The sequence below is a fragment of the Schistocerca serialis genome, chromosome 4, assembly GCF_023864345.2.
Source record: "Schistocerca serialis cubense isolate TAMUIC-IGC-003099 chromosome 4, iqSchSeri2.2, whole genome shotgun sequence".
NCBI lineage: Eukaryota > Metazoa > Arthropoda > Insecta > Orthoptera > Acrididae > Schistocerca > Schistocerca serialis.
The window spans coordinates 635731179-635755460 of record NC_064641.1 but is presented as its reverse complement, the minus strand read 5'-3'; the positions used below and the strand labels follow the sequence as shown (position 1 = coordinate 635755460).

At 38.9% G+C, this 24282-nt stretch overlaps 1 protein-coding gene across 1 annotated transcript in view; it reads left to right on the top strand.

The window, feature by feature from the left end:
* The window catches only part of LOC126475480 (armadillo repeat-containing protein 8-like), a 129193-nt gene extending 106346 nt beyond the window's left edge, over window positions 1-22847 (top strand). The window contains exons 12-13 of the mRNA XM_050103378.1: window positions 20537-20703; window positions 22611-22847. Of these exons, the coding sequence (XP_049959335.1) occupies window positions 20537-20703; window positions 22611-22647 (204 nt within the window). The 3' untranslated portion in view covers window positions 22648-22847. The remainder of the gene's footprint in view (window positions 1-20536; window positions 20704-22610) is intronic.
* The last annotated feature ends 1435 nt before the right edge of the window (window positions 22848-24282 follow it).

The window sequence follows — 24282 nt, the reverse complement described above, 5'->3', positions numbered from 1 at the left end:
TTGGAGTTTGTAGCACTGTTCTTTTGGCAGTCTGCTTTTGCCTCATTAGTTGAAAGCAGCAAACCTATTGTGTACATTTGTATAGATATCACCACACCTATGTATACAAATGTACTCTATGTGTTTGCTACTTTCAGCTAATGAAGCAAAATGAGACTTTCAAAAGAACTTTAGATGCCCACACAGATAAAAGTCACAAGTGGTTATATCTGGAAAATGAAGTGACTACAATCCTGTGCTGGGAGTCCTTGACTCGCTTGAAGTTCGACAGGTTTCCCCATCCTTTGGCAGGCAGCACATGTACATTCATGGGGGGGGGGGGGTCACTGTGCATAATCCTCAAAAGATTCACATACACCCAGCAGTTTCACTATTATTTGAAAAAACCATGTGTTCGGCAATCTGACTTGCTGACACGGCACACCACACTCTGATTTTTTCACAGTGAAGAGGTTTCTTACCAGTCGTATATAGCAATTGTTTGTTGACCAGTATCTGGTGTTCTGGAAGTTCACATTCCCTATCAGATGGAGCCAGGCTTCATCATTCCTGATATACCGCAGTGGATTCAACATTCGGCGCTCAATTGTTCGACATAGCCACTTAGAGCAAGTTACATGTTTTGCCTTATCTTCCTCCTTCAGTTCTTGGATGCATACCATTGCGACAATTTACATGTCGACCTCTTTGGACTCTGGATCATTTATACTTGAATATCTGCAATAACAGCAGATGTACAAACGGATGGGGCATGATTCCTTTTCGTGTTTGCTACTGACCCTGTAGTACACAACTTTGTCACCAAATACTGTATACTGCCCTTTGCTGATATGAAAACATCAGAAAAGTTCTTTACAGAAATGGCCTGCATATTCTTAAGTGAACCGGTAGACACATATGCTTCCAGTGTTGCAATTCTTCCTAGGAGAGGATACACATCACTGAGTTATTTACTTCACATGCCTTAACCAAGTTGCAACAGCCTTCATAGCGACAATACAAATTTTAGTCGAAACAGCTTCAAAAGAATAGATGGCAGTTGATGGGAAACAGTGGGCAGTCTAGTACTCAGGACTGGTTTTTTTATGCCATTGTGTATTTATAAGGGAGTAAGTTCTGTGTTTCGAATCAAAGGTGTCTCTGTAAAAATCGTGTTGCAAAGCTGCAGCATCACCCAAAATTCATCTATGCCAAGCAAGGATTTTTATGGAACAGTGTGTGACCACTGTGTTTTTATTATTTTGGACTGTCATTGACTGTAAATATAGTCGCTACCACTGCTGCTAGACTATATTGGTATGTAATGATGAGCAAGGGAAGATGTATGTGGCATCAGTTGTAAGAGCATGCTTGAATAATTGCTTAAACTTCAGGTTTCACATTCCCTGCTGCTGGCAGGTGACCATTCCTTAGCTGAACTGCTGCAGTAGACAACTTCCTACTAAGTCAACTGGCCTATTGGATTTTGCTGCATATCTGCATATGAAACAGTTTTCTGTATCCACATTGGTTTGGCTACCACAGACTACTTACTCTAGTAAATTCACAAACTACCACTAATTATGAGTTGTTCTCATCATCTAATTGCTGCCATTTTGAAAGCAGCATAGCCATAACACAAAGGTGCTGACCCAAGGTGGCATGCCTTCATCCTTTTGGAGACGATTTAGTGTTGTCACAGGCAGTTGTATTCTTCATGTATCACTCCAAAATAGGGAAGTGGTGAATGACATGGCCAAAAACCAGTAACAGCTTTATATTTTGTGTCTACTTATGCTTTGTAATTGGGTGCTAATAGTTGTTCTGTCACTGCTGTGCTAACAATAAGATCCAAAATTGAGGGTAAAATTTCAATATACTACCTTCAACAACATATCATTTCTGAGATTTTACATCAAAAAAGACTCTGCAAAATTACCTGTATTGCTAGAATGTAATCTTTTGCTTAGTGAAGTGTTATATTTCCCAGATTTCTTCTTGCCATCTTGACTGTGAATCCCATTTTCACAAGGTCTCAAATGCCTTTAGCAGCTTTCTGTGTACTGGTTTGCACAGTTGCCAGATGAAGTACTAGAGTCATTTTTGGTAGGTACATCAAAGCATTTGCAACTTCTTGACTCTCTGCATGATCTACCAAGATGTTGACAGGACTGACAGTATACAGTTTTGTGGCAGGAACCACACAGGCATCCAGAAGAAAGTCTTATTCTGTATCAGGGATGCACAATTCATTTGCATACAGGTCTGAGAGACCTCCACACGATTGCTCCACTTTATTATAGTCAAATTATGGTAGTAATGTCTGACATTATAAGTTTTGATTATTCTGTGTCAGATTCTGGCAGAAGGGTGGCCGCTGGCGATGAAACCAACAATGTTGATGTTACCCAAGCTCTGTGCATCTGTGCACGTGCATATTCTAATGTGAAGTGCCAAACAAATGAGATCTCTATTGTTTCAGCTGTAAAAATATAAATAACCATAACAAATTAGACAAGAACCATAGTTCGAATTTGTAGCACGTGTACAGTTTAGTAGCTCAGTATTATATACAGAACACACATGTAGTATGAGAGGCCTTTTTACAGCTGGTGGATAGTGCACCTTCTGCTAGAATATGATCGAAGAGTCAGTGATAGAATTTATGGGATATTTTCTGTTGTGGAATCTTAGTGCATGGTTTAAAACAATTCCATGGACATTTTCAAGGAGTTATTATGTTTACATGTAAAGTAAAAAGCAAAGTTGTCCTCAGATCGAAGGTTTTCAAAGGTTGGTTTGAATACCATTTTGCTTTTCTAAGCATGGTCCTGGTGGAGCTGATATTATGATCTTGTATTCCATCAACCTTTGAACTGATGTATCCAGCCAGTAATAAGAACATTTTTAGTTTAATTTTGACTCTGGACAAAAGTGAAGTATTATCTGCCTTTGTCAGTATGAATTTCAAATTGTAGCATCATCTTTCAAGTTGATGACATTTGATGTACTTATTTCATTTAGTCATTATGTGGAGTTGTGTTGTTTACTAGTCAAAAGAATTAAGAGCCACTTCTACACCTTAAGGACAAAGTGAAACTTCTGCATCAAGTACTACCACTCCTAAAGAAAAAGTTATTGATTTAAAAATAGCAGTAAAAGGCTCATGTACTGACTCTGTGATACCAACCTTGTATTCAACATGGATAAAACAGCTCATATTATCTACTGTCCATCAAAGAATCGTAGACACTAACAGGCCAATGACACTGATACCAACACTGTGGATATGTAATTCACTAAAATAGACTATTCAAGGAGATAAACTGCTGGAAAAAATGAGTAGCCTCTGCTACACCTTTGGCTTTCAGCCAAAGGGTCGTCTTGACTACCAAGAGAACTGTGCACTTTGCTCTTGTTAACTCTACTGTTTTATTTGGCATTGCTTTGGGAGGACAATTTTTTTAAAAAGTTATGAAAAAATTAATTGTGATGATCATGATAAGATTGCCACCACAATCACTTACCAAAGCAGTCTTAAAGAACTAAAAATCTCAGTCAAAAACAATAAGAACTTCAGGAAGGGTGTTACCTGTATAATGCTCCAGCATTGATTTTATTGTGTTGCTGAATGTGTTGTGATTGTGGGATAATTTACATAGGAAGTAGAACAGGAATGTTCTGGTACATGAAACACACTGTTGATCACTAAAGAAACAATTGTTGCTATCACTGTTGATACAAGAAAGCGGTCACAGAAACAATCACCACTGTCACTAAGCATTTCCATCAAAGGGCCAGCACTTAGTCACAAAACAGGACCCATTGTACAAGTGACCACTGGAAACACTGTGCTCAATCCGTCAGGGCAACCACCACAGTCTCTGATGTATTCCAACACACAAGTGAACATTGAAGACAGTACACAATTTGTTGTTCAGGTGACTCCTGAAATCACAGCATATCCTGTCGCACAATTGATCACTGATAACACTACACAGTCTTGCACTTTGTCAACCACTGAAATCGTAGCACTGTTACAGAACATACAATGAACCAGCATGCTCTGATCTGCATCTGTTCTTGTGCAGTTATATATGAGTCCAGGGAAGTTGCAGCAGTAGGAACAGATTAGACTGCTCTGCTACATAATCCTGATGGGCTCCCTAAATTGGGCACACAGTGGAATGATACTACAGTTGGTAAGAACCAGATGCCACACTTGGAAACTCTATTATTAAGATCCTGTATTTCTGCTTTTATGTGGACTGTTCCATCCGCATACTATATAGCAGTGCCGTGCTGTGATCAGTGCAGGTCGGCTAAGGTTGCTGGCACCAGTTTGTGCTTTAAGTTTGCATCTTGGAGATGGTGATAAGTTGGCTAGCTGTGGTTGGGAATCATGGATGGTAGTTGCTACACAGCCCCCCATCCTCCCCTCCCCTCCCTTCCTGCGGGTAGTAGAGTGTTGGAGAAAATTGAGCTCACAAGGGCATTTGTCATCCAGAGCAGGATTGATAGTCTCGAATTGAAGGCTGTGCTGACTGGAGAGGCATGGTGGGACCATCCGAAGGGGTGGAGGGCTTATCATACACCCGCTTGGCTACAGCTGCATTGAGGAGTGCAGTAGTCCATGCTGTGTTATGGGAAAACAGAGCAGTTTTCAAAGAATGATACCATCGATGGGTGTTGTGTGGTGATGATGGGTTCCACAGAGTTGGGAAAGCTTGGTGAACAGGTGGGATTCAAACTGCCGCCCACAGTTCATGGTTATGTGGAGTGGGGAACCAAAGAGAGCTATCAACATAGGCATAAATGCACGTGCCACAGTTTCAGCCAAGATTCTAGCAATTGGTGTTGGCTCTGGCCAGCATCTGAAATGATTGGTGATATTTAGCAGGTACTGCTGACTGTCAGAGATAAGGGGACTAACCTTGTTATGGATGTGAGTAAACCTCACTACACTCTCGGGAAAATCACCAACTGGAGTATGGACATGCTGCCCAACCATACCATGCTCACAAACAACACAGCAGCAGGTCCAGCGCCGGCCGCGGTGGTCTAGCGGTTCTAGGCGCACAGTCCGGAACCGCACGACTGCTACGGTTGCAGGTTCGAATCCTGCCTCGGGCATGGATGTGTGTGCTGTCCTTAGGTTAGTTAGGTTTAAGTAGTTCTAAGTTCTAGGGGACTGATGACCACAGATGTTAAGTCCCATAGTGCTCAGAGCCAGCAGGTCCAGCTACAGCAGTCTGAGCAGGTGCCAGGCCACACATAGCAATGCATAACAAGCGTGGCAGAGGCTGTAAAAAGTGTAGCAAAAAATTTGGACATGCCCAAAAGAACAGACAATACGTATCCATAAAATTGATTCACCTAGATGGGCAATTGATCCACCTCCTTCTGTGCAGATGCACAAGTATGTCTGACTTCCTGTGAGAATCTGAGTAGCGAGCTTGGAGGAAATGGATTGGGACTGTAGATTGGGAATGTGGGTGTGCGCTGAGATAGTCCATGGAGTTGTGGTAACACTTTGTCTCAGATGGCGCAGTGGTTAATGCACCTGCCTAGTAAGCAGGAGATCCCAGGCTCTTCATCTCAAGGATTGCACTTACACCGGTGCCTTCTATTATTTGTTGAATATATTGCAATCTCTGCCTTCTTCTACAGATTTTACCCTCTGTGGCTTCCTTTAATCCATGATGTCTGAACACATGTTATGATCCTGTCCCATTTTCTAGTCTTTCCCTCCCCCCCCCCCCATATGTTCCTGGTCTCACCAATAATATGGACACACTCTTTATTTCCTGTCTTATCAGTCCACTTAGTTTTCAGCATCCTTATGTAACAACACACCCTAAAACACCTTGTGGCCAAGCAATTCTAGGTGCTACAGTCCGGAACCACACTGCTGCTATGGTCGCAGGTTCGAATCCTGCCTTGGGCATGGATGCGTGTGATATCCTTAGGTTAGTTAGGTTTAAGTAGTTCTAAGTCTAGGGGACTGATGACCTCAGATGTTAAGTTCCACAGTGCTTAGAGCCATTTAAAAACACCTTGATTCTTGTCTTCTCCACTATTCCTACAGTTCCTGATTCACTTCCAATCAGTACTGTGCTCCAGATAGATATTCCCAGAAATGTGAACCTTAAATTAATGGCTATTTTTGATGCTAGAAGACTTCTTGTGGTGACAAATTCTCTCTTTGCCTGAGCTAGTCTGATTCTTCTGTCACCCTTGCTGTATGCAGTTGCATTATTTTGCTTGTAAAGTAGCAGAATTGCTTCAGTTAGTCTACTACATGGGCTCCCTGTTTCGACCCTTTGTTAGTAATCTCTTTTAACTCTTAATACTTTCGTAGATTTACTCTGTTTCTGCAGACGGTAACCATGTCCTTAGTGAATTTTATCATGGATGTCCTTTCACTTTGAGTATTAATCCCATGTCTGAATCTGTGTTTTATTTCTTTCATTGTTTCTTTGATATAAAAGTTGAATAGTAGAGAAAAGTGACTTCATTCTTGCCTCATACTATTTTTAAATCAAAGGGCTTCTCTCTTGATCTTCTATTGTTATTGGTCCCTCTTGCTTCTTGTCCATATTGTATTGTGCTGGTCTTTCACTATAGTATATACATATTTACCTGAGAATTTTGAACCTCCTGCATCATTTGGTGTAGCTAAACACTTTTTCTGTGTCAACAAATACAGTGAATGTGTCTTAATATTTGTCTAATTCCTGCCTCCATTATCAAATGCATCATTCTAAAGCCCAACTGATCATCATCTGACAGATCCTGAGTTATTTTTTTCGATTCATCTATATATTATTGTCTTCAGTAACTTGGATTTATGAGCTGTTAAGCTGATTATGTGATAATTCTGAGATTTCCATCACGAGTGAGTGGAAGTCCGAAGGTGTGTCTCCAGTCTCATGGATTCTGCACTCTAGCTTGAATAATTATTTGACTGCCACTTCCCCTACTGATTTAGAAATTTTGGAAAAAAAATGTTGTTTATCCTTTCTGCCTCCAAAAGCTGTGTCAACCTCTGGCTCTAATACTGGACCCCCCATGTGTTCCCAAATCAGCAACCATTTCTTCTTCTATCACTTCAGCTTGTAGTTCCTCCTCCTTATAGAGATCCTCAGTGTACTCTTTCCCCCTATCTGCTCTCTCCTCTGTGAATAACAGTGTAATGCCTTTTATACTCTTTGCCTTTAATTTCATTGTAGATTATATTAAATTTTCAATAAGCTGAAACTGTCCTGATGATCATTTACTTTTTGATTTCTTAACATTTTCCCTGTAGCCATTTTGCTTTAGCTTCCCTGCACTTTCCTTCATTCCTAAGTGACGTATGTTACTGTATTCCTGTCTCTTTTTAATGAACATTTTTGTACTTCCTTCTTTCATTGATCAAGTAAATTAATTCATCAGTTACCCAAGGTTTCCTCACAGTTACCATCTTTGTATCAATATACGTCTGCCCAGTTACTGTGGTTGCCTTTTCTCTTTTCTCTAGAAATTTCCATTGGTCTTCAACGTAATCACCTATTATGACATTATCATAGCAGCTACAGCACCAGAGAACTACACACGCACCACGCACATGCCACCGCCCCCCCCCCCCCCCCCCCACCACCACCACCATTATCATTCCTCAACACTTTAGTATCACACATTGGTTCTTCTTGATGATCTCCATAAAATTCAGCTTCCTTTTCATCATCAGCAAATTGTTTCCTGCGTCTATATTTGCTCTCAGGTACACCTTACATTCCAGTATTTGATTTCAGCTTCTCTCTCTCTCTCTCTCTCTCCCTCTCTTTCTCTGATTTAATCCAGCTGGTTACATCCCATGTCTCCAGGCCTTTTTCAGGTACTGGTATATTCTCTCCTCTTATGATCCTTAAGCAGTTTATTTGCTATTACTAGCTGAAATTTATTGCAGAACTCCAAGGATTCTCTCTCTTCTTTTATTCCTGCTAATGAGCCAATATTATATCTAAATCTGTCTTCAATCAATTATTGATAAAATTATTTAATTGGGTAGATAAAAAAATCTGTTTTCGGGTTCTTCCGCTGGTATAGCATTGCAGTCTGCCATGATTACATAGTACACAGCTTGTTATGTACAATACTGCTGTCAAATTTTAGGCAGTGGCAGTTCTTAATAGTGTTGGACATAACTGTCATATAGACAGGTTTATTGTATATGGCAGTCATTTCAAACATTATCAAGAATTGTTACTGCCTAAAATTTGACAGCAATAACGTACATGACAAACTGTGTACTATGTTATAGTACGTATTTCAGATTTTGTTGTATTAAATGACAAGTTTGTTATTGCATCAGAAGTGCATAATATACCACTGATGATGGGTTATAAACCCAAAAACCAGTTTTGTCAGGTAAAACATATCTAGTATAGATCATATTGTATAGAAGATATCCTTTAATATATATCTGAAAGCTGCAGAGCACCAAGCATTCAAGGGTAATATTTGTTAATTGCATGCCATGTTTATGTTCCAAGTTACAAATGTTGCTCAATGTGATAACCATATACATTCATGACAGCCTGGAACTGCAGTAAGGATATCATTTCAGAATCGTTTACAGCACTTTTCGAACAGTGGACCCTGGAATGTTCAGCTATCGTGACACAGCTCGTGTGCTACTTATAGAACGCACATTGCATCCAGCATTCTCCATCATGGCAACAGTAACTTCAACAATTTGTGCCACAATTGGCTATCACCTTCCCAAATCACCAGTTAATTCAAACTTCCAAATTGTGTTCTTCAGCCTCGGTGTGGAAAGAGGACCTTTCCTTCTTTCTTTAATGGCGTTGATACTTAAGAACAGCAGCACTGTTGCTGTTGTTTTGATAAACACATGTAAGAGTAAAGCCCCGCTCGTCTTGTCCAGACCTAAGTTGACTGTGTGGAACTGTAATGCAAACTGATGCCTGTTTTCAACCCTACAATGCCATACCAGTACCGGCACGTAACAAGAAGTCATGACACTAACACCACTAACAGTACAGATCTTGCAGCACACAGTCTGCATCATAATTCCTATAAAGTTGGATACCCATATGGTAAATAATTTTCCATCTACTTTGGCTCAAGTAGTGAAAGTGTAATTATAACCACATTGTATACCTGAACTATTGTTGTTGATTCAGAACAATGCTATCACTGATCTCTTTGCCCTTTATTTTTATTCATAACAAAGTCTATTCCTTTTATTTCATTTTTTCTGCTGCTGTTGATGTTAACTTACATTTGTCTGATCAGAAATCCTTATCTCCTTTTCGTTTCACTTCACTGGCGCCAACTATAACCAGATCGAGCCTTACGCTTCAGACATGCCACACTTGCAGAATAGTACCTTTTTCAATATTTCTCCCTCTTTGCAGTTCACTCCAAGAGACCCAAATGGGGAGCTAATCTGTAATCTTTTACCAATGAGAGATCATCATGATACTTTTTCAATTACAGGCAACATTTCTTATGGATATACATTGCCTTCTGCATCCTTATGCCATTGATCATTGTTGGGTCTGTTGCGTTTAGGGGCAGTTCTTCACCAGAGGCAAGAGGATACACTGAACTTTTATCAGCCCCTCCACCTTCTTTGACAAAGATGTTGGCAGATGACTCTGTATCCAAAGTTTTCAGCCACCGTTGTTGTTGATTTTAATTCAAAATCTGAGCAATGGCTGGTATTGAATCTGAAACCATAGCTGTTTTGATTAATAGTCTAACAGGCTAGCCTTAAGATCATGACGACATGCTGTTGACTATCTTCTTTCTGTTAATGTTCTTCATTTTATCTTGTTTTCATTCTCAGTGCTAGAGAAAAAGGAAATGAAATAACATCGGCTATTATGTCAATCACACAGTGCTCCCCCACTCCCATTTTTCCATTGTCTCAACATGTTAACCATCATTCTTTTGTTCTTCAGAATGGTGTCTTGTTACTTAGTTATTTGTTTCCTCTTCGTACCTCTTTTTGCAGTTTTGGTAACATAATACTGGAAATACAAATATTGGAAGGAATAAAAGTAACCACTCACTGTATAGTTGAGGACATAAATAAGATTGAAATCATAACTGAGATTTCAGACAAAGCTCAGAGTTAAAAGAGAAGGGGGATAAAAACCACACACACACACACACACACACACACACACACTCACACTCACTCACTCACTCACTATAATGTCTCCCAGCTATTGGTCTATGATAAATGTATCTGTGTCTGTTTCCAATTTTACTGGTATCCTGTACCTAGTGGTACCAATTGGTCAGTCATATTTTTTTGTTTATTATTTTTGTTCCCCGGTTGAATGTAACTAGTCTCTTTGGCCATGTCAGCTAGATGAATGTTTTTCACTTGCTTTCCAAATTTGAGTGGCTTCACTTAATTTGACATGCTTAGCTAGCACAAGTCTGTGACAATTACATCTGTTAGGACTCTGGGTCTCAGTGATTTCACTTACATACTTTTTCAGCTGTTACAGTTAGTGAACAATGACTAGGGTTGCACACCTTTTTAGTGGCAAACAATGTACTCGTATGTTATTTCAAGGAGAACTGAATAAAGAGTACATTTCTAAAAATATTAGTTTGTTGGGGGAAACTCATTTTACTTGTTTCACATTAAGGAACTATGAGCAGACTATTACTGGGTCCTGTACAAGGGTAAAAACCAACAGATGTGCTAAGAATTGCTTCAGGTGATCGGAAGGTTTCTACTTACATTAAGAAAGTGTAACAGTCAAATTTATGGATACTGTCTGTGGCCCCATGTATACTAATGACAGGAAAGTCTCAATTTATTTAGGATGCCTTTTTGTTGTATCATTATTCTAATGGAGAGTTTTGTATCTCACTTCACTGTTCATATTATGTTGGTGTAGGGAAAAGATTGGCTTCTGGAAAGCTGAAATCACACCTTCAAGTAAACGTCAGTTCTGAAACCAAGAATTTAGTACTGAATATTTTTTTGTTATCACCTAGTAGAATGGAAGAGAAAAGGGAGAAGAGACAGAAACTGTCAAGATTACACTCAGTATCTCCATTTGAGGCTGAGCCATATGAGCAGGCAATGGACTACAATTTGGGAGGAGACAGAGATCAAATTCCTATCCAGCCACCCTCATTTACATTTTTGATAGTTTCCCTAAGTCACTTTAAGTGATGCAGGAACAGTTTCTTTGAAAAATGACATCACCCATTTTCATTAATTAATTCAGCTCTTCATTCACTGTGCTCTTTAGATACCATAAAAGGAAGTTTCTGGGTTGTGGGACAAGAGAAGGTTTATCTTAGCAAAAGGCACAAATCATAGAAACTTAATCTGTGCACTGCATTGACAGTAAATTACAGCTATATTGCTTGCTATGTGTGTTAATGTCAGCTAAATTAACCTAATAAATAATAAGGAAAGCTGTTACTTTGAAAAAAGCTATTGCTTCTTTTGCTCTATTAAATAGCTGTTGTTTACCTGCTGTTGGTAGCTTAATATTTACTTAAGTACATTTTCAGAGAAAGTAGTTTCCAACAATGTAACAATAGAGACTTGTTTACAACACACTACTGCTTGTCATGCAACTTTGCAAAGAATAATACTACTTGCAGTGTAGATAATTGAGATTTTCAATCCTTTTATCTAGATATTCAGATAATTCACCCAAAGAGTGGCTAATGAAGTATATTTTTAATTTTTAATTGCCAGGCAGTCCCAGGTTTTTGCTTTATGTTAATTTTAGGCAGCAGCTTGTGTAATACCTTCTCACCAGAGTATGTAACTCAGTTCTGAACCTTAAGCAAGAAGACAGAGTCTACATGAAATTTATTCTTGTGGCTTGTATTATGATTGTGTGATTTTTTTCATCGGCAATGGAAACGATTAGGAGTAAATTAATTGTGAAAGTTAGCATAAGAATTTCAATGCTTAAAAAAGCATCTGAAAGATGTGCAGTTATCTAATTTACAGATTATTCTGATTGGTTGCTTCTGTTTAATAAATAGTTTCTTTATTTATTTTAGGTTGTCTGCTCCATAAGACAACATAGGGTGAAAATATGCAAAATAAACCAACACTTGTTTTTAGATCAACTCTGTGAGATATATTTCTAAGATCATAAACTGCTGTACCGAGCTATGTGTTGACTCCATTTTAAATTGTTATGTAGTTGGACAAGAAAGTATTTTGCAAAGTGTTTCATTTAGTGTATGGCCATTAATATTTACTTCTGGTGCCATCAGTCTCTTTTGTTTATTTGAAATTACATAATATGAGTCTCTGTGAGATTAAGACTTCAACTACACTATCCAGTCACATTAATGTTACTACCTGTCAGAAGCTTGAATAACCATCTTTTGCATTGCAGACCACTGTAAGATGTCAGGATGAGTGTTAGTGAGGTTCTTGAAGGAACTGACAGGGATGTGAAGGCCTGCCAATTCCATTGCCTTGGTTGCTTGCACTAGGTTTCTCAGTTGAGGATCAATGGTGCCAAGAGCCCAGTGAAGGTGGTCCCACGGATTCTTGATTGGGTTTTAATCTGGGAGCTTGGTGTTCTTCAAACTGCACACTACACTGAGAGCTGTCGATATATTGCATTGTTCTGCTGGTAGGTGCCATCATGCTGAAGAAAAACAAACTGTATGTAGGAATGGGCATGGTCCCCAAGGAGAGACGCGTATTTGTGTTGATCCATTGCACCTCCCAAAATGATGAGATTCCCCAGGGAATACCACGAAAATATTTCCCCGACCGTAATGCTCCCTCCTCTGGCCTGGACCCTTCCAGCAATTGTTGCAGGCTGTTCGCTTGTTAGACATTTCACACCAACGGAGCATAAAATGTGACTCATCTGAAAAGACCAGCTGTCACCACTCAGGACATCCAGTTGCAGTAATGGTACGCGAATTCCAGCATCATATCGCCGATGAACAGCAGTCAGCATGGGTGCATGAACCAGGCGCTTGTTGCAGAGACCCATACACAGCTACACTCGCTGAATGGACTTGGAGGAGACGCTGTTGGTAGCCCCTTGGTTCATCTGGGTGGTCAGCTGCTCGATAGTTGCATGTCTACTTACCTGTACACATCTCTGCAGCTGTTGTTCACCATTGTCATCAATGGACCATGGTGCACCACAGTTGCCTCAGGACTGGTTTTGAATAGTGCCATTTTGCCATGAACGGTATACTTTAACCACATCGGCAGTTACAAACTTAGCCATTTCGGATAGGCTTTTACCCTTGCCCCAAAAGTCAATGATCATGCCCTTTTGGACGTAGTTAAATCACACCATTTCTGCATTTCGACTGCACGGTTTTCCGCATCCTGGGACACATTTCATGTAGAGTATCTTAGTGTATGACCATTAATGTCTGCCTTCTGGTACCATCAGTTGCTTTTGTTCATTTGAAATTAAATAATATGAATCTCTGTGAGATTAAGACTTGAACTACACTGTCCAGTCACATTAATGTGACCACCTGTCGAAAGCCTGAATAACCTCTTTTGCAGTGCAGACCACAGTAAGACATGCACGAAGAGACCACCCGAAGGCACAAAAATGATTTTTCCAAACACTTTATATACATCCCACTGCTAGTGTTGCCACCTGATGTCTGGGAGTGGTTCTTGCATGTTGATGTTGAACATAGGTGATCAACACATTAGTGTAACTTGGACTGTACATTAGCTGTAAATCTCTTATAGGTCTATTCAGGTGTCTAGCAAGACTGAGTTTTGAATCATCCTTAAAATCATTGGACAGTCATTTATGCAGAATTAAGATCAAGAGTGAACCCACTGTTGATTTGTGTTTTCATTTTTTAATTAGGATGCAGAATTTAAAATTCTGCTGGTGATCATTTTGTAACTCTTGTCTACAACTCATCCTTTGAATTAGACAGAGCTCTTTCTTTCTAGCGCTACTTTAATATCAAGAGCTAGTCATCCCTTATCCTTTTTTGTGCTCATTTTTTTTGGTAAGGAAATTAAGACTCAAAGTGTGAGGAATATGTTTACCTCTTTCTTAAATTTTCCATCTTCACTGTGTGTCTTAAAAATCTTTTCCTGGCATTCTTCCCATAAATTCTTTATAGGCACTGTTGTTGAGTCATTGTTTGTGATTAAATGCTTTTTCTACAAATTGGACATAACTGCTCAGCATTTTTTATGGCCAACATTTGGCCATTTTGGTCAGATAAACTGCTATCATTCTTACAACTACATCACAAAAGGTAGTTGGTCTGAACCAAATTGTACATGGCTGTTGCAAACAGTATTTCCTTCAATCTTTATTGGGAATTTTAGTGTGGTTAATAATCAAAACCTGGACTTCAACAATCATTGGTGTCCTGTATTTCTTTGATTTGAATGATTCCTATGTGATGTTCTAATAGTTCTAATAAGCACAATGCATGTGCTTACATCCCATGTGCTCTTTCATTTTCCTGTATGTGTGTTGGAGGTTCACCTTTTAATTATTAAGTCTTCCGATATTGTGGTTGAAGATAAATATTCTTTAATATTCATGACATGCTGTGCTTGTAGCTGTTTCTACTATGTTTACTCTGCAGCTCTGGCTATTGGATGAATTTACCTAAAAAGGGCCTGGGGAACATGTTGGAAATCACATTATAGGATGGATACTGCTTTGGTCAGAGAGAATACTTCAGTAATTAACCACACGTCGTCTCATACCAGAAGTATTGAGATGAAAACCATACCATGATGCAACTTAGTGAGGGATGAGGCACAGCTCACACTCATTTGTGAACACCTCTCTCTCTCTCTCTCTCTCTCTCTCTCTCTCTATCTATCTGTCTCTCTCTCTCTCTCTCTCTCTCTCTCTCTCTCTCTGGATTTCATGGTGGAGCAACTGCTCATAAGCCACACATCCAGTAAATGCCAAATAACACCTCGCTTGGTGTAAGGAGCATAAACATTGGACAATTGAACAGTGGAAAAATGTTGTGTGGAGCGAGGAATCACGGTACACAATGTGGCGATCCAATGGCAGGGGGTGGGTATGGCGAATGCTGAGTGAACATCATCTGCCACAAGGAGGGTGCCTGCACCCCTTGTTTTGCATGGCACTATCACAGCACACGCCTACATTGATGTTTTAAGCACCTTCTTGCTTCCCACTGTTGAAGAGCAATTCAGGGATGGCAGCTGTATCTTTCAACACGATCGAGCATGTGTTCGTAATGCACAGCCTGCGGCGGAATGGTTACATGACAATAACATGCCTGTAATGGACTGGCCTGCACAGCGCCCTGACCTGAATCCTATAGAACACTTTTGGGATGTTTTGGAACACCGACTTCATGCCAGGCCTCACCGACCGACATAGATACTTCTCCTCTGTGCAGCACTCTGTAAAGAATGAGCTGCCATTCCCCAAGAAACCTTCCAGCACCCGATTGAATGTATGCCTATGAGAGTGGAAGTTGTCATCGAGGCTAAGGGTGGGGTAACACCATATTGAATTCCACTATTACCAATGGAGGGCACCATGAACTTGTAAGTCATTTTCAGCCTGATGTCTGGATATTTTTGATCACATAGTGTATGACAAAGAGGATTTCTGATTCCTTTACCAAAGTAGTTCAAAACTTTTTTCACCAATGTTCTCAGAAAGTTCCTCACTGTACACCAGATTTTATGTGATCTACTTATCTAATAGGTAGGACTGTGAATTCTGTTGCACTTTTGATTACTTATGTCTTCATGGTTTATATCTTTTCAGACTTCATTTTATTGCTTATTGTACATACATTTTTCAAAAGAAGTCAGACATTTATGATTCTTTTTTTTTTTACAGTTTCAAAACTTTTATGCTATTATTATTTCTTAAAGATCTAAGAGACCATTTTCCTGCAGCATAGTATTATGTGCAAGTTATTCTGGCAGTTGGATGTTTTTTAACTTAGGTTGGGTAACCTAAGATATGTTGTTTCACTTCATGCAGCAGTGCAGAATGTGTGTCCACCTGCTAAGTCTGTATCAACCTACTGTCAAAAGGTGTACACAGTTTCTGCTTTCTACTATTACTCTCTTACTATAGTCACAATTAGATGACAGATGCATGTAGGTGTGCTTTCTGATATTGTTATTGCTACTGCAATCTTCAGTCCAAAGACCAGTTTGATGCAGTTCTCCACACTCCATTATCAAATTAACTATTCCTTGATGTTCAGGATCTGTTCTTTCAGCTTACCTTTCCTCCCCAATTTGATTCTTTACTTCTGCACTAGTTACTTGATTTACCCATCTAATCTTCAGCATTCTTTTGAAACAACAGACTTAAAAACTGTCTGTTTTCATCTTGTTTGTACTGTTTACTGTGCATGTTTGATTCCATATAAGAGTACACTCCAAATAAATACTTTCACAAATGATTTTCATACACTTAAATTTAGAAGCAGTGTTCAAAAAACATTTTTCTTGGTGTTGCCACTCTGCATTTTATATTGTATGTACTTTAACTATAATCAGTTGTTTTGCTAACCAAACAGCATAATTCATCTGCCACTTTTTTCATCTTGTGTCATTATCTAATTTTCTCAGTATCCCCTGATTCTCAGCATTACCTTCAAGACACCATCCATTCCATTCAATTGATCTCCCATGTCCTTTATCACTTCTGATAGAATTGAGTCATCACCAAAAGTTAAACGTTTTATTTCTTCTCACTAAATTTTCATTCCCTTCCCAGTATGTCTCCTGGTTACATTTACTGCTTGCTCAGGACATATTGAATAACATAAGGGTAACTACACCCTGTCTCCCTTCCTTCTCAACTACTGCTCCCCTTCCACGCCCTTGGACATATAATTGCAGTTTTGAACCACTTGCATATCGTAAATGTTTGTGGGCTTTAGATACAAGGGAAGCAATGATTGAAAGAAATACTTTACTGTGAAATACAAAACAAAAAGTGACTAAAAAAGGCAGCTGTTTGAGGTGCACATTTTGACACGTGTGTGAAATAAAAACCTACTGCTGGATAACATTCAGTGTTGTGTTCCTCCACCCCCACACAGTGTAACATCCTCACCATGCTTTTGAGAAGGTGTTCGAGATGTTGCTGCTTGAGCCCCAACCATTCTTCAATGGAAGCCCCATCATGAAGTGCGCAGGTTCATAGTGGTTATGCATAGCAAGTTTCAGTTGACTCCAAATGTGTCCAATCAGTCCACATCAGTATATACCAGAAGCCTCTTCATTTGGTCAGTTCCTGCCTCCTAGGCGAAGGTATTACATGGGTGTGGTGTGTTCATCTTGAGAGGCAAATTAATTGTCTCAAATTATTCTCCATAGGCAAAGGCATTCAGCATCTGTACATGGTATTGTTCCAAAATGTGACTGATCCACCTCCCTGCACAAGATGATTGTCATTTGTCTGACATATCCTGCATTCATTTGTGAAAAGAACTCGGTGCTAGCAATCCAGATTCCATTCGAAGTGTTACCTTGACCAACTTCTTCACCCACCGCAGTGGGATTACATACTGTTGTCTGCAATGGATTACCAAGAAGCTAAAGTGAATATGGGAAGATAGGTCTTCGGAAAGGCAGCATCCAGATTTGGTGCGTTCTCCTTGAGGTATTACAGCCATAGTGGACATTAGCTGGCAGTGCTGACATTGGGCATCTACTCCAGGGCACATCCTCAGTGTTTTATGTCTCACGATAGTAGCTGAATGTTCAAATGATGTCACTGTGGTGTACATCACTCAGGAGACACTTCCCATGCTGACGACTCTTTTTGCCATAAAATGAGAATGAACGTAGGGCCTGAGGTTGTAACAATCTTTCGAGGCACATTGACGGACTGAAAAAGTGTGCACATGCTATATTGTCCCATTTATGTTTAGAGGCACAGGGCAAATTGTTTAACTGCTCTGAGAATGCAGGTGTACCTCCATTACACAGCTCGAGTACATAGCAATTTTTTAAGGGCAAAAGAGTGATTTGAAGTTGGTTTCCAATCAAAAACACAACTATGCAGATTGTGAGAGTGGTGTAAAACGTATTTTTTTGGACAGTTTCAAGCATGACTCATACTGCAATTTTAGCCACAGAATTTTTACAGTAAGTCTCTCAGCAATGCATGGCACATTTACCACTGAACTTTTTACTTGGTTTAATTATGTGTGTTAACAGGGACAGCAGAGCACAAAGGATAATTAGTAAACTAGCAGTGACCGAATAATGTAAGTAGCAGACAGACAGTGCAGTACGGATAAGCATACGAGACAGGGCAAGTTAGGCAAGGAAGAGAAGTTGACTGATCTGAAAAGTGCTGGTAGATGCTGGACATGGCTATGGTTTTTTTTTAGCATGGTAAAAAAAAGAAGTTAATGCTACCATAGGAACTGTAACAAGCTGTAAGAGTACTGTGGCTGTGTGACTTGCTCTCAGTCCACATCTAATGCAGTCCATGGTAATAATAGACACCTAAAGAAAAAAATATATATATTTACTTATGGCTTTAATACTTTATTAGGAATGTGACAAGAAAAAAAATTCTAATTTTCAATGAGGCCTACTTGTTTGAGTTTAGTTACATGGAACAATTTGTAAAAAAATTCAAATATTATTGAGAGCAACAATGTTCAATATGATTAGTGCGTACCTCACTGGGCATCATAGCAAATTTAAGTTTTTTATTTACTTGCTGCAACGTGTGCAAGGTTTGTGTGTGTGTGTGTGTGTGTGTGTGAGAGAGAGAGAGAGAGAGAGAGAGAGAGAGAGAGAACTGACTGGAAGCGAGTTGTATTGTATAGTCCATGTACTCTTGTTGCCTTATTGTTATTCTCTGCAGATGGACAGAAGTAAAGAATTATGCCATAGATGTATGTTTCCTAATTGGAGCACCATCTCTCAAGAAGTGCCAAGTGCCTGCTGTGTACATGCATTGCTTGATGAACTTGTAGAAGTTCAGTACCTCTGCCCTCCAAACTCAATCAACCAGTTTGAATGTTACACAGTAATGAACTGTATATAGCAGTGCCCGCCTGGTTGGCCGTGCGGTCTAATGCATGGCTTACTTGGCGGGAAGGAGTGCCTGGTCCCCGGTGAACTGGCCAGTCTGTGGATGGTTTTTAGGTGGTTTTCCATCTGCCTTGGCAAATGCAGGCTGGTTCCCCTTATTCCGCCTCAGTTACACTATGTCGGCGGTTGTTGCGCAAACAAGTTCTCCATACTCTACCACGCAAACATAGGGGTTACACTCTGGGTTCGGTGTTGGGCGGCGGAGAGGTGAAGTGGACTGCAGTAGTCATCGTGGGGTTGTGGACCACTGTGGCTGCGGCAGGGACGGAGCCTCTCCATCGTTTCTAGGTCCCCGGTTAACATACAATACAATACAATACAATACAATACAATACAATACAGCAGTGAAACTGGTACAGAATTCCTGCCCAATCCTTGTTGATGAAACTACAGTCAACACGCCGTAAGAAGACCCCAGCAGCTCGCAGCGCTGTTGCTTGCTTTCAACGTTGCTATAGAGATGTTTACAAAATATTGATACATTACTGATTGAGGTAGCTGCCGCACCCAGCCCACTGCAACTGTCAGGGATCAACTTACACCGACTCAGCTATAAGTGCTGTACATCTTGCTGAGTGGTCCACAGTTTAAATATTTCTGACAAGCTAAAATTCAAGACTGAATACCTGTGTTTCATAAACTGTACACTACCAGTTATACTATACAAATACACTTCATGGACTGATTCAGAGTTTCACAGTGATAGGTACAAATACAGATTTCAGTCCTAGCATGGGACATAATTTTATTACACATGTTTGTGGCAGTGCATAATCTGCTAAAAAGAAAAAATGCATAATCTGTCTAAAATTTATTTGATAATAACGCGTACATTCCACATGAATTACAACAAGAAAAGGGTGGTCCAGGGTTCGTGCAAGAATTTCAATTATTCTGCTAACCATACTGTAACTTATTATTAAAGAGATTTTTGTTGTATATATATGTTTGCGCTTAACACTTACAGGCTTACGATGGCTTGAACTGGTGAAGATCCATGATCTTGATGATAACAGACTTACATGCACCTCTATTTGTGTCAGTTTGTAGGGTATATTAAAGAAAAATTAGGAATTGGTTATATGACATACATTGAGACCAAATATTGATTTTTCTGCTTGTGTCTGATGTGTTGATGACTGCAGTGAGTACATAAATCAGCATGTAAGGAATGAATATGTGTTGGAAACTTCACATTTGATACTGTTGTGAACACACATGTAGCAACTTATTTTCCCCCCTGAGACAAGGTGTTGAGAGATGTCCAATGTTTAACTGAATAATTATTTGCAAATATTTATGTAAGTGCTTTGTTTTCCCTTTTCATGATTAGCAGAGCACATTAAACATTGATAAAAGAATAAATGATAAGGAATAATGTCTCAGTATACTCATAAAGAACACTTTAGCACAAAAATAAGTCTTATTCTAATTTTTTGTGGCAAATATTTTCAGATGCACTCAAATGTTAAACTACAGATAGCTGCCATATTCTGCATTTCAAATTTGGTGTGGAGAGAGGAACCTGGTGCCGGTGAAAGGCAAGCCAGGTTACGGGAGCTGGGTGTGGTCAAACTGCTTCAGCAGCTTATCCTCACTAGTGACACACTGCTCTTTGACAAGTGAGTTTGATTGATTTCATGTCTTACTTATAACAGATAAACAAAATATCAGTGAAATTAAGAAATAGACAAACACAGATAATGGCTTTTTGAGTGTTATGAAGTAGGTGGCACTATTTTATATGTTGGGAAACAAATTCCACATGCTAATGTTGGAAGAGTATCACCTACAGTATGTTCTAATGCCACAGTCTGCAGAGTGGCAAACATCATAGTGGAGCTGCAGTTTGTGATTAAGTATCACTTTTAAAAAATGATTAATGTTCTATTGTAAATGGGAGCAATACATGTTTTTCATTGTTGGCAGTATAGGCAGACAAGAAGTTCATATTGACCCACAGGTTTCTGGAGACGTCTTGTGTTATTTAAATTTGTCAGAACTTATGTGGTACCAACAGCCAACATTGTCAAAAGAGAGCAATTGCAGAAGAGCAGTTCAAGAAAGTACTGAGTTAATTACATATTCTGCACCAACTTTAAAAACTGGAGGAGTGACAGTTGACAGCCTTTGAAATACAAACAATATGATTTATATGGAAAAGGAAAAATCAGTTAGAAAATTACAATCACATGAGAACAATAAAATGAGCATAATCTGTCAGTTAGTAATTGTTATTAAGGTAAACCATGAAATCACATCACCAAGTTATACTACAATGGGAAATTAACAGCACAGGGCTATGGTGGTTGCAGTCTGCATATCCTGTCATTTTGTGCACGTAGATATTATTATATGAGCCACCTTTCATGTGGAGTAAGAACAGATGTTTCTTGAAAATCTAAAAAATACTACGGATTGATTCTGCAGGCACATCAGCCTCCTCCCCCCCCCCCCCCCCCCCAAACACTATTATTTTATGAAGGATGCTTTAAATCTGTAGTATGCAGCAGGTAATAAACCATTCACAATGTTACGAGAAACCATAATTTTACTATTTAGAAGAGCACTCACTGTGTTTTACATTTATAACATGTTAAAAGTAGTTTACCAGAAAAGAACCCAGTTCCCTATCTTTCACAGCTGTGCACGAATAACTGCGCATACCTCATAGACCAATTATCTGCCACTCTATGACCTGCAATACGGTAAAAAATGTCTATGAAGTGTGCGATGTTGAACTTAATATTTATTACTCATGTGGAGAGAGATTATTCACCAAGAATCCTCCAAAAACTTATTGCTTTCGCAAAAATTGCTTATATGATTTTTGTTTGGACGCGAGAAAATAATTTGATATGCCCTTTCAGCACACTGAAGTATGACTTCTCTTTAATGCTAGTACAAGAGTGTGGCATGCAATGACTTATGCAACATTTAAAATTTGTTGTATTGCAAAAATTGTTAACACTTATATCAACAACTATGTAGTTGCATTGGAATGTCCTGTACTACAAGACAGCTGCCTCAGCAAATCTGTACTGTTGTTATTCAGTATCTAAACTGTTATAAACATGTTCTTTTATTATATTATTGATCAAATGGGGGCAGAGCCTGCTGTGAAGTGTCATGGGCACTTTTCCGGTTTTGCAAATTGTCAAACGGCACATGCACTAATTTTATTTACTATGTAGGAAAAGAGTGTCAAATTGCAGACAAGCACTCACAAATAACTTTCGAGCATACCTTATGTACACACAACTGCCAACTCCAGCATTTCAGGCTGGAATTCCGGCCCAAGATGCTAGAGTTGGTGGTCGTGTGTGTCCCCTTTACTGATGAACGCTGTTTTAATCGTGCCTGTCTGCAAGTTGACATGTCTTCTTTACGATAAGTAGCAATCTATCTTTTCATACATCATTGATATTCCTACCTGGAGTTTCCGTCATTTGATTTATTTATTATGTGTTTGTTTCAAAGTACGATTGAGGAAACAGAACTTATGCACCAATTTATCTTCTCTTTACAGGGTAAAGACAGCATTGACGCAGTTTTCAGAGGGTTGACTTATGGACAGTTGGTTAATTTCACAACATTAATTTGTCTTTTTATTAGAAGACTGTTACTATGTAATACATTTTACAAAAAGTAGTTTGAAGAGAGACTGTGGCATTAATTCACAAGGCAAAGCTGTTAATTATGTCATTAGAACAACTGCTTTGTGCATCTGTTTGTATGAATAAAGAAAAAAATGTATGTTAATAAACATCTACATTCTTTCTTTAGAGTCTAGCATCTAAAACCCATAATAAAACAACCCCCCGCTTTATGAGAATAGAGGCTTATTCCCTTGCAGATCTAGACAAGGTTAATTGGAGATTTTAACTAGAGAAAAACTTTTGCTTCTATCAACAAAGTTTCCCACTACAAAATTAGAAAATTTAAGCAGTGGAAAATGTGGAGTTAAGCAAAATGAAAACTTTTTCTGATGAGGCATCATAGTATTCTTAAAACATGAAAAATCCTCCACTGACTATTAGGATATGTCACTAATGACGAAGGGAAAAAAAAAATCTTTCCAAAATGACTAACGGCTGGTGGTGTCTAGTAAACATTGTGATTTTGATGAATCTTCCACCATTTGAAAGTATCCTTCATTGACCCACACAGTACACTAATAAGATATTCAAGCAACCTCATGATCCAGTGAAAACAATACCTTCTTAACTTACTAATTTGCTCTTTTAAATTAATATTCCAACAGCACATTTATAGTATTACTCATTACTAAAGAGAAGTACAATCCACTATCCAGTGTGCTGTTTGGGATGGATGGTTGTTACCAATTACTGACACAAACATGATACCTGCTTCACTATCTTTCTTTTTTTATTAATTTGGCAGAAAGCTTTTTTTAAAGAGCACTGTATCCAACCTAGAAAATGAAACAATAATACTCTCTAAAACTCATACATCATCTGCAAAAGGTTATAAGATCTACAGACACTGACACAAATACTGTGAATAAGTGCAATATTCCACCAGTTCGTCATGCATACCAAATATGTTAAGAATCCTCTGGGTCTGTCACTTCCCGTCCTCCAGTTATTTACTCTTTACTAATATCCTTTACTTGTGTGTGGCTGCCTGTAGACCTCCTTCCTCAATTCCATCTCAAATAATCTGTAAACACCTTTGTGGTGACTGTTCTCACTTGGCTGCGAAGGAATAATTAGTAACAATGAAGGGCATGCACGTGAATTTTGAGAGTGCCTTTAATTTGAATACATTTTTCAACTGTAGCAGTTACCACTCTGGGCAGGTTTGATTTGTACTATGGCTGATAAATAGAACAGGCTTGTGCATACAAAAATCTTACAATAATCTGGTTATCAATATACTAGAAAATATTCTCACATTAAACACAGAAAGTGCATAAAATAAGAACAACTTGTGTCAATAATTTATATGTTGAATATTTTTCACTTGAGGGCTGGAATATAAAAATAAAATATTATGAATCTAAAAATTATATACCTATTTATGTTGCAAACAATACTGCATTAACACAGCAGATCCCTGTTGTTGTTGTTGTTGTTCTTCTTCTTCTTCTTCTTCTTCTTAAATCCCATAAGTTGTTTCATGGTGAAAGTGTGTGTTTGTGTGCCTGCACACATGCGCTTGAATTACACATAGAGGTT